Genomic DNA, 12,158 nt, shown 5'->3' with positions numbered 1-12,158 from the left:
CCAGTGCGTTGATGATAACTTTCTGATGCAAATGGTGGATGAGCCAACTAGGAGAGGAGCGCTGCTGGATCTTATCCTCACTAACGAGGAGGGTCTGGTGGAAGAGGTGAAGGTTGAGGGCAGCCTTGGTTGTAGTGACCATGAGATGGTAGAGTTCAGGATCTCATGTGGCAGGAACAGAATAGCTAGCAGAATCACAACCCTGGACTTCAGGAGGGCCAACTTTGGCCTTTTCAAGCAATTGCTAGGGGAAATCCCATGGGACAGGGTACTAGAAGGTAAGGGGGCCCAAGATAGTTGGTTAGCATTCAAGGACTGCTTCTTCCGAGCTCAAGATCAGAGCATCCCAACAGGTAGGAAGTCAAGGAAGGGTACCAGGAGACCTGCATGGTTAAACAGGGAACTGCTGGGCAAACTCAAGTGGAAGAAGAGGGTGTACAGATCGTGGAAGGAGGGGCTGGCCACTTGGGAGGAATATAAGTCTGTTGTCAGAGGATGTAGGGAGGCAACTAGGAAAGCTAAGGCCTCCTTGGAATTAAACCTTGCAAGAGAGGTCAAGGACAACAGAAAGGGCTTCTTCAAATACATTGCAGGTAAAGCCAACGCTAGAGGCAATGTAGGCCCACTGATGAATGAGGTGGGGGCCCTGGAGACAGAGGATAAAAAGAAGGCGGAGTTACTGAATGCCTTCTTTGCCTCTGTCTATACTGCTGGAGGCTGTCCTGAGGAGCCCCGGACCCCTGAGGCCTCAGAAGAAGTCAGGATAGAGGAGGAACCTGTCTTGGTTGCTGAGGGCTGGGCCAGGGACCAATTAAGCTACCTTGACGTCCATAAATCCATGGGCCCTGATGGGATGCACCCGAGGGTGCTGAGGGAGCTGGCGGAAGTCATTGCTAGGCCACTCTCCATCATGTTTGCTAAGTCGTGGGCAACGGGAGAGGTGCCTGAGGACTGGAGGAAAGCGAATGTCACTCCAGTCTTCAAAAAGGGCAGGAAGGAGGACCCGGGTAACTATAGACCGGTCAGCCTCACCTCCATCCCCGGAAAGGTGATGGAACAACTTGTTCTTGGTGCTGTCTCTAGGCACATCAAGGATAGGGGGATCATTAGGGGCACTCAGCATGGCTTCACCAACAGGAAGTCATGCTCAACCAACTTGATAGCCTTTTATGAGGACATAACCCGGTGGATAGATGATGGTAAAGCAGTGGATGTGGTCTATCTCGATTTCAGTAAAGCGTTTGACACGGTCTCCCACAGCATCCTCGCAGCTAAACTGGGGAAGTGTGGTCTGGATGATCGGGTAGTGAGGTGGATTGTGAACTGGCTGAAGGAAAGAAGCCAGAGAGTGGTGGTCAATGGGACAGAGTCCAGTTGGAGGTCTGTGTCTAGCGGAGTCCCGCAAGGGTCGGTTCTGGGACCAGTTCTATTCAATATATTCATTAATGACTTGGATGAGGGATTAGAGTGCACTGTCAGCAAGTTCGCTGGTGACACAAAACTGGGAGGAGTGGCTGACGCGCCGGAAGGCTGCGCAGCCATTCAGAGAGACCTAGACAGGCTGGAGAGTTGGGCGGGGAGAAATTTAATGAAATATAACAAGGGCAAGTGTAGAGTCCTGCATCTGGGCAAGAATAACCCCATGTACCAGTACAAGTTGGGGACAGACCTGTTGGAGAGCAGCATAGGGGAAAGGGACCTGGGGGTCCTAGTGGACAGCAGGATGACCATGAGCCAGCAGTGTGCCCTTGTGGCCAAGGCCAATGGCATCCTGGGGTGTATTAGAAGGGGTGTGGTCAGCAGGTCGAGAGAGGTTCTCCTCCCCCCTCTACTCTGCCCTGGTGAGGCCGCATCTGGAGTATTGTGTCCAGTTCTGGGCCCCTCAGTTCAAGAAGGACAGGGAACTGCTAGAGAGAGTCCAGCGCAGAGCCACGAAGATGATTAAGGGAGTGGAACATCTCCCTTATGAGGAGAGGCTGAGGGAGCTGTGTCTCTTTAGCTTAGAGAAGAGGAGACTGAGGGGTGACCTCATTAATGTTTATAAATATGTAAAGGGCAAGTGTCATGAGGATGGAGCCAGGCTCTTCTCAGTGACCTCCCTTGACAGGACAAGGGGCAATGGGTGCAAGCTGGAACACAGGAGGTTCCACATAAATATGAGGAAAAACTTCTTTACGGTGAGGGTGACCGAACACTGGAACAGGCTGCCCAGAGAAGTTGTGGAGTCTCCTTCTCTGGAGACATTCAAAACCCGCCTGGACGCGTTCCTGTGTGATATGGTCTAGGCAATCCTGCTCCGGCAGGGGAATTGGACTAGATGATCTTTCGAGGTCCCTTCCAATCCCTAACATTCTGTGATTCTGTGTGATTCTGTGATTCTGTAATATGAGTTTATAGTATGTATTGAAGAGCATGACAAACTTGATATCTGAAACAAAATAGTGAGAAGGTGTTGCCATTTGACAGCAATTTCTCTTTTCCTTTTGAGAAGGAAAATGACTTGAATTCTCAAGACTTAACTATTTTCTCGGGAAACCCCTACATTTATTTCCTCATGACAGCTGCTGTGTACCGTGTGCTGTTCCTGCATGCTCCCAAAGAAACCAGCAGCATGGGAAGATCCCTAGAACTGATTCAGTCATTCTCCCAACCATGGTTTGCATTGGAGATTTTTTTTTTCAGCCTGACACTCTTCATTTCCCAGACACAACACTAATTGCCAGGAAAGGAGCTGTTCAGAGGAAATATGTACCTATTGGGAAATTTTGTATTTCATCTGATGTCGATTATGAAGCTTTTGGGAGAATCTGCCACAGTCAACAAATGCAGCTGGGGAAAGAATGCTCGTGCTTGGCATGACATTTTGCCATGCTGCTCAATATTTAGTCCTAGTTCACAGGAGTTATTATAATGTTATTATAGGCTTTAAAAATATATTCTGTTGCTAAAAGGAACTTTTCTGTTTATGGTGGATTTCAAGTCTGAGACTGAAAAATTCAGGGTGTATCTGTAACTTTGGAGTGACAGGCAAGACTTACCTGAGTTTTGAAAATAAAACATACCATTTTATTGGAGAATGAGTTTATCAAATCAGTGTAATACACTATTAGATAAAGTATCCGTATCACTTAAGCATTTACATTGCATTTTACATTGTGTGAGTGTCATTGTGTAATATGTGAAGTAGAGAGGCAAATACAATGATCAGGTGATGTTAAAATAGTTCCTTTCATGTGGCATTACTAAAATCTGTCACTTGAGGGGAAAAATAAGTGGTAGCCTCTCTGTATTATTTTTACTAACATACTTTTTATTCTCTTGACCTGAAATTTTTTTTTTACTTGAACAGAAAAAGTGTTGGATTGCTTAATAAAACATCAAAAAGGAGTTTAATATTCTATAGAAATTAGATCTGTGGGAGTAAAAGTAGCATTTATGTAGTGAAGATGTTTCAGTGTTTCAGTTTTCTTCAGATAATGTGGAGCTCCACCCAGACAAGTGTCTTGCAGTGACTTTGGGTTTGCTCACTGCTTGAGACTGAGTCCAGTCAGGCCCTTTGCTCTTTCTTTTCATATCCTGTCAGTTTTTAAAGCCTTTTTTTCCCCCTTCTATTGAAGTTAATGGAAGATTTGCCACTGATTTTCAGTGGAAACAGGGTTTTACTCACAAACAGCAGAAAAGATGACTAGATTTCTCCATTTCCTCTCTTCTGTTTCACTCCTGGAATTTACTTCCCTGCTATCTATGGTGATAATACCTAAGTTATTCTACTGTCTAGTTTTTTACTTTTAAAATATATCCCCCTTTATCCATGTACATAGTTGCCTTTGGTGCTAAGATACTGTTCTGTCTCCTGCTGTCTTTGGAGACCTGTTTCCCCTCTGTCATTCCCATTCCTGTCTTGTGGGCTTTTTCTAAACTGCCCTCGTATTCCTGTTGACCCTTAAGCCTTACTTTATCCACTTTAAAAATGTATCTCCATGAGGCTTTGTTTGCATTGCCCCAAACTTTTGTAGGGAAAAGCTATTCCTAAACGCATTTGAGTTTAAGATAGGTTTGTATTTCAGTTTTTTTATGGGGGACAGTGTCAAAAGAGTGTACTGCTCTGAATGGTGCGTGGCATGGAGAAGGAACGGAAGAAGAAAAGCTCCATCCAGGCGCTCTTCTGTGAGTTTGAAACTTTTCCCTGACTCCTTTCAGTCCTCGGTCCCCTCTATTTACCTCTGTGGTCAGCTGATTAAAAGGAAGTAGTTTTATGGTGGGTAAGACCAGTATCCTCCATCCCTACCCTTTTGCTTCAGCTCACTGAAAGTCTTGGCTGTGTGTTGCCCTGTACCATGACCATCTTTCGAAAGGAGGAGGAACCTCCCCGTACTGTTCAGTAATATGTTGTATTCAATGCCAGAGGAGGCTCAAGTTGCTGGTGTGACTTAATGTATATGTCTGCGTATGGGAGAGCTTGACCTTCCCCACTACCTACTGTCTGCAATGAAGGAGTGACTTGGAAGCACCAATATGGTGAATGATCCTACAGTGAAAGCTATTCTGCCTCTTCACACCTGTTTGTGCCTGATAATTTTAATGTAAGAATTCATTATCAATAATAACAAACGTCATTAAATGGAGGAGGTATGAAGGCAAGATCAGTATTCTAGACAGCTAGCTGTTATTTAGCTTGCTAGGCCTGTGATGCCTCTTTATCTGATTCTCTGCTTTCCAAATAAAGAAAATGGGGGGTTTTTGTTGTTGTTTTGGGGTTTTTTGTTTGGCTTTATTTATATCCTTCCTATAGGTATAAAATGTAACATCTGATTCCAGTGGGTTTTTTTTAATTTGTCCTGTGTGCTCACTAGTCTCTGGTAATAGAGGGGTCACTGAAGATATAAATATGGCTTCTGCTCAAGGCTGAGAAGCCAGAAGTTCAACAGAAAATAAAAAGGAACCCCATAAAGCCAGAAGCCTTGCAGCTGCTGGCAATTAGGATTGTCAGTGGCCTTCCCTCCAGGAGCCCTCTGCTAACATACCTATGGTAGCGTGCAGCAGGCAGCTGCGTTCTCACAACACAGGGATGTAAACACAGGAGGAGGGATCTGGGTAGTTCATATTGAGCAGAAGGAGGCCAAACAGGTGTATGACTTAAATGGTTCCTTCAAGGTATTGTCAGCTGCTGGAGAGTCATCCTCATGTCTGTCAGATGCAGTAAGTTTCTTTTTCAGTTGAAGAGCAGCTGATGCAAGCCTCCATCTCCTACAGATGTTTGGAAAGGATTGTGCAGGCTTTTCTACTTTCCCAGCAGTTGGATAGTCCCGGGGTGGAATTTATTGGACTTGCTTCATTTGATCATTTTACCATTCACAGTTGCTTTCTGCTTCTTGTTTGACAAACCGTATCTAATCTATGCTATTTTTAACAAAAACTTCTGTGGTTATCATAGAATTCCCTTGATGCGTGTGGTACTGAATACTATAAGGAAATACAAACATATACGTGTTAGTTGCATTCTGTAACCTAGCATATGTGTAATTACGTCAAAGCTATTATGCTTGTTTGGTAACGACTAATTTTAATGAGTGCCTAGCGCTGATTAGATGCAGTTTTCTAAATGTTAATTTAAATGGAGTCCATGTGGTAACAGAGTAATGCTGTACTCTTTCTCAAAGGAAGTTTTCCTGTATAACGCAAATAGTTCCTGGAGTCTCTCTTACACTTCATTACACTTGCGCAGATGCTACATCAATTAAAGATTGTTGCAAAGTAATCTCGAAGAGGCTGTATAACTAGACTCCAAATATTCTATCCTTGGTAAGACTGCTATATTATTTAATTCCATATTTGTACCACATTGTATTTTTGTTCCTTAGTTTCTTAAAATTTTCTGTGCGTATTTATATTTTGTTTCAAATTTAGCAGTCTTGCTATTATTTCCACTTACAAATCCTACAAAGCCAATATAGGGAACAAACAAAGCAGGAGAATCTTGGGACAAATGATGACAGAAACACAAAATTAGGCTGAATTTATTTCTTTTATGTTTTGCCAAGTGGCTGCAAAGGGGGAATAGTCTTGATTTTATTTTTAAAGGCCTAATTCTTGTGAGAAGATTAACAATACTTTTGACATTTTGACTAATTCTGTTACAGTTTGGCCTCTCGATTGAGGTAATGTTGAGAATCCTGAAAGAACATACACAGTCTGAGTGCGCACAAGGACAAGTTTTGTTTTGCAAAGACTTTATGGTGCTGGAAAGGGGATTTATTTGACTGGAGTTCAGCCCTTGCCATGCTGCTCTTGATGAAGAGAAAGATACAGGAGTGAGGCACTCATGAGTAGCTATTCTCCGTAGCTAAGCATGAGATCAAGTTGTACAGTTTCCCTTCTGTTTTTCTACAGAATGTTCCATCACTCCTTTGAAGTGTAGAGCTATGTATGTGAGAGGGTTTTCTGTGATGTGTGGAATATACAAGTGAAAAAAACAGAGGAGTATGAGGAGGATGTGACCCTATTACTGAGAGTTAAGTCTGTGATCTTGCTGTGGGTGTACCTAGTGATTAATACAGTCATGGTTCCATTCAGGAATGTATTTTATGATTTAAGTCAATAATAACAAACTGTCTGACCTGATATGAATACTTAGTTTACATGTGCTTGGTACAGTGAATATGGCATGGTCCTGTAGAAAATAAGTGGTCATGTATGTAATCAGAGTTTCACAACATGTTTGTATGAGTGAGTAAGCTTAAGGTACTTAGACTACATTCATTTTGTATTTCCCAACCCTAGATTGCTTTATGAGGTTGGTGTGAAAAATTGTGCATTGGGGGTGTATCTGTACACATTGTGGCTGAAGTAGATCTTTATAAGCTTTTGTATAATCAAGTTTTGCTTTTTTTTCTTTTACTCATGTTAGAGTTCTTGTAATGTCATTCTTACTTCTCCCTCTAGGAGGTTGCTATCTTTGCCTGAGGCTTCAACTTGAGAAGTGTTTTCTGTCAGAGCATCCAGTTTTGCTCGAAGCATTGGTTCTTACACAGTTTATTTGTCTTTGGGCATTTTAGCTTATCTTAGAGATAAGGGTTGGTAGTCTAGGAATGAAGCATGCAAGGTCGTATACCACAGTAACAAGAGTTAGAACTGACCTGACGCCAGCAGCACATCTTTTCTTCCATGCCTTTTAGTTTCTCCACATTTGATTATTTTACTCAGAAGAGAAACTAATCAACTAGCTGTCTCTTGACTTTTTTACCCTTCCTTTACACTTTTCTGTAACATGTAAGCCACATCTGTTTCTTACTAGTCATTTGACATGCACATCTATCAGAGAAAATGCTTAATTTTTTGGAGCATTTAGTCTGCTTTTTTATTTATACTGTGATACTTCTCTTAAATACTTTCCAAGATGTGAAATCTAAGGGTTTATCAAAAGCAAAGCCCAACCACTTTATTTATCTGAATCTTGTCTGAAGATAGTCTTGACACTGAATGATGATGAGTTTTTATTGATATTGATATGTTAATAAAGGATGAATCTAGCTAGATGTGCTCAATATTTTAAGTAGTTTAAATATGGAGATAATGTGATCCAGTAGATCTAAAATCAGAAGAATTGATGTTTTTGTTAAATTAGAAAAAAAAAAAGGAACCCCCACTCCTGTACTAAATGCCAAATTATGGTGTAAAGTATGTATATAAGTAAAGTTTTGCAAAATGAATTCAGGCTTTGCTGGATGACAGTGTTTTCAGAGAGAGTGTGTGTTTGAAGCAGCAGCAGCTGACCTCGCTCCCAGGTGTTAGGAGGAGATGCTGGCGGTGCACCTTGCTTGCCTATAAGTACCGATGTTGCAAAGATCAATGCTGATTCTGTGTCAGGGTTGCTCTGTGATCTCCCTAGCAGGTTTTCTGTGGTGCTTTTCTTTCCTTTCTTTTTCCAGGGGCAGGAAATGGTAAGTGAAAGTCAGTTTTGTTTTTTTTTTAGTAAAATTCTTTTTCTTTAGAAAGAATAGCCAGAAAATCGTGTTTCTTCAGACAGTGAAAAAAAAAAATCTTCCTTGCCTACCAGTACCAGAATTCTTTCTCCTGAACCACATCCTCTTCACCCTGTTTTGAGCCAAACTCAGGACTGCTTCTCTCCGTCTTCATCTGTTACACACAGAGTCTGCTAGTAATTTCTTTTCTATTTTGTTTAGTTCATTCTTGCTCAGGTCTTACCATATGGTCAGCAGCCTTTCCAGTTTTCAGTGATCTCTGCATAAAAGGGGCTTAATTTACTTTCCTTAGGATTTTTTAAAGTAAGCAATTTATTATGTAGATATACGTAACACATGGCGTGTTTTGCATGCATGTAAACTTTAATCAGGTATATCCCAAGATGCTTAGTGTCTGCCACAAATGTTTTCTCTGTGAGTCTGTCTTGTAGCATTGGGAATATACAGGACTGGGATATTGCGTTGTGCCTTTGTTCTGGTAATGCTTAGGGTCCGTTGCCCTTTTTGTAGCAATCATTTGGACAGTCATCTGTTCCCTTCAGGTCCCGGTATCGTCTGAACAGTTGCTGGTTCTGCTTGCCTGTGCCAAAATATCTTAATTTGACTAGTTGGGTTTACTTTTATAATGTTGGCAAAATAGTAGTTTGAGCATAAAAATAGCAAGACTACCAGATGACTTCAAGGTTTTTTTTTTTGGGCTAGCTGGGGCAAATTTTGTACCCACAAATGTTCCTTCGTTTGGAGTGCATAAGTATGCATGCATCTCAGTGGGTTGTCAGAAGCTTTATGCACAGTTGTGGTGGGGTGTCGGGACTGAGCATCCGCAAGAAATGTAATTGCTACTTATATTGTAGAAACACATACAGTTTTAGGGGTTTCTTTTGTTGAGCATCTGGGAAATAACAAGGGGAGTGAAATCAATACAGGTGGTGATAAAACTTGAATTACTGCAGTTCAGCATACATGGCATGTTAGTACTAAGACATAATCTTGCCAGAAGACACAGGTGAATGGATTAATTTAAAATGAACAGAAACAAACAGTTGTTGAATGTAGGGGTTTTTTTGAACATTAATACATGAAATTATCTTTTTTTTTTTTTTTAGTGTGTTGTTTATTTTATTTTTTTTTGAAAGTCTCCTGGTTAACATGCTGGGTATATCCCCAAACACTCAAAGAAATATTAAACACATGCAGCAAATTGTTGCAGTTTAAAAGTGGGGGTGAGGGGGGCTTCTTTTTTTTACAGGGACAAAGGGAAACAAAAAAATATATAAGATCTGAACTTGTAACTCTACAGGATTTTGTCCCACTTGGGGAGGATTATGTGGCACGAGGGATTCTGTGTACCTGGGTAACTCTGTGAGCTCTGGGTCACCCGACCTGCAAAGCTGATGAGAAGCAGGGGCACTGGCCTTTGTATGAGTTTCAGCCATAAACAACTGGGAGCAATAATTTCCTAAACTGTTGCCACCTCATAAAGAGATCTGTCTACACTCTGAAGGAGCTCCCATAAGACCTCTGTAACTGATTTTTAGTATTTTCTTTTCAAATAAATGTTTATACGTATCTGCTCTGCCAGTTATGTTATTGATTACAATATGACTTGTTATTGTTGAGAAGGATTTATTCTTCTAAACAAATAGAGCTGAATAATCTCTCCCAGTTTACCTAATCTATATCTTTACAAAGTGGATTTCTCCCTTCTTCCTTACGAGATCTCCTCCAGGAATTAAGTGGGGTTTTTTCCAGTTTAGAAGACTTAAAAATTCCCCAAATGTTTTAAAATTTTTGTTTAAATATATAAAAATATGTGTCTGCTACTGCAAGTAGGCTCATAGGTGAAGATTTTCACGTATCGGACATAGTTCTGGGCTACTGGCTCTGGGTGGCCCTGCTTGAGTAGGGGGATTGGACCAGATGACCTCCAGAGATCCCTGCCAACCTCAGTCATTCTGTGATTCTGTTATTAACATATGGGTAAATGGTGTTAAAATTAGTAATAGCTGATGTGAAGAATGTCTGTAATCTGGTTTGAAAGCTTCAACTCTATCCCTTCTTCATAGGGTAATGTGTAGGTAAAGATATGATTTAGCTTTAGTGATTTCCTTCAGAAACTTAATTCACTGGCATCTTACTGATAAAGTCAGAGTTTAGTAACTGAAACAAATAGGCAAATAGCATATTCATAAGAATATTGAAGAATCCTCTAGGTGGCTGAATATTTTATGTATATTGAAAACACCTCTGGAGTAGTGACTGAAACATGAGAATTACAAAGTAAACGTGAAATAAAAGGTTACAGATGTATTATTTCAGCTTACAGATTTACTGCAGAGGATGGCCAGTACTGGAGAGCTGCTTATTCAGAGTTTTACCCTAATACTTCAATGTGCAGTTTTAAGATTATTTTAGGATTTAGGACATATAATTGTATACCAGTCAATTTCCGATCATTATTACGATATCAGAATGGATCTCAAGTGTTCATTGAGTCTGTCCTCTTGAAACAAAGAATATTTTTATTCCCTTTTTTCCCCGTCTGTGAAACAAAGAGTATTTTTATTCCCATTTTACAAGCACGAAATGAATGCAATGAATGATTTAATATCAGGATTATTTGTGAAATTGGGCATACATCTAGATCCTGATTTCTCTTTTTTCCCCCATGTGTTTTTTTCCTCTGTATCTGGCTTTGTATACATCTTCAGTTTAAAAGTGTTGACTTCGGCTGCAGCTGTAATACTCAGTACTTCTGCAAGTCGGATCCAAAGATCTCAACAGAAGCACCACAAAATGAGAAATATGTAAATAATGGCCAAATGTGAAAAAACATTGAAGGAACTTGTTAAGGAACTTGTCCATTACCTTTTAGTGATCCTGTGATGTCAGATGTGGAATCGCGCACTCCAGTTAGCTCTGCACGCAGTGGTGGTAGAATGAGCCTTGGGAAGGGAAATAATTGCTTTAAATAGTCATGAAACCCTCTGCAGCTTTCTGAGAGGAAAGAAGTCACTCCGTATTGCTTTTGAATGTCAGAGGAACTTTGTGATTATTTTTGGTTTTGGTTTTTTTTTTTCCCTTTTTTTATCTGCAGAAGTCATAGCTATTCCTAAATGGAAGACACGGAAGCCTTACATCTAGTGGGGCATATTTTTCTTCTTCTTTGCATAATTTGTATAAAGCTAATTGTTGGGGTTTTGGGGGAGGGGGTTTGGTTTTTTTTTTGTTCTCTTTCATCTACAGGTAGTGGTTGAAATCTCAAGTGTACTGGAAACAAATAAATGCATTTTTTTATGGTCTCATTGTCTTATTTTTCCTGAGGTCTCTCATATTAGTGCTCTTCAAAATAAATCTCCAGTCTGATGTTGAAATAGTTGAAGTAGTGAGTTTTAATTTCATTACTTGTGACCGGGAAAAAAAGACACTTCTTACGAACTGTTCACTTACAGGCTTTTCATTGCTTTTATTCCTGATAAAGCAGTGAAGGAAGTGTGGTATCAAAGCATTTACTACTGTAATGTCAAAGCATGGCAATGAGCTAAATAGAGCTGACATAGAATGTCTTTCCAGACAGTATGGAATGGTAACAGTCAGTTATTCTGATCAGTATAAAAACACTTTATTTTATCAAAAGGTTTATTTGAAAATAGTAAATATATCCTTTTTGAGAGTCTGCTGCGGATGGTAGTGAAAGTATTCTTTTTAATAATTCTATAATAATGATAATAACTTACAGAGCTAAGTTGTTAACACTGTGTTTTTATTTTTCGTTTCACAGCCCACATACTGGGTGGCAATATTACCAGCCTGATGTACCCCGAATTCCCACTGCTTGCATCTCTGTGGAAGATGCTGAAATGATGTCACGGATGACTTCCCGGGGCACTAAGATCATTGTGCACCTGAAGATGGGAGCTAAGACCTATCCAGATTCTCCTTCCTTTAACACCGTTGCAGAGATAGTTGGAAGCAAGTACCCAGAGCAGGTGAGTGTGAATATACAAAAAGAAATTTATTTTGTTCTTTAAAAATATGAAAAAATAAACCCAAAGAACATCCCTTCCTAAGAAATCCCTCAAACAAGTAACTTACTCACCTGCTCTTCTACGTTTCAGACATATTGGCTTTTAAATCTTTTTCAGGTAGCAGGTTTGAAACCATCAGGCTCAGTTC

General features: G+C 40.5%; 1 protein-coding gene across 1 annotated transcript in view; it reads left to right on the top strand.

Annotated features, from left to right (window-relative positions):
- Positions 1-12,158, top strand: part of CPQ (carboxypeptidase Q) — a 148,427-nt gene that overhangs the window by 29,234 nt on the left and 107,035 nt on the right. The window contains exon 3 of the mRNA XM_068396996.1: positions 11,764-11,971. Coding sequence (XP_068253097.1) covers positions 11,764-11,971 — 208 coding nt within the window. The remainder of the gene's footprint in view (positions 1-11,763; positions 11,972-12,158) is intronic.

The sequence above is a fragment of the Nyctibius grandis genome, chromosome 3 (assembly GCF_013368605.1).
Source record: "Nyctibius grandis isolate bNycGra1 chromosome 3, bNycGra1.pri, whole genome shotgun sequence".
Classification (NCBI taxonomy): domain Eukaryota; kingdom Metazoa; phylum Chordata; class Aves; order Nyctibiiformes; family Nyctibiidae; genus Nyctibius; species Nyctibius grandis.
The sequence above is the reverse complement of the archived record's forward strand: the minus strand, read 5'-3'. Positions and strand labels throughout refer to the sequence as shown.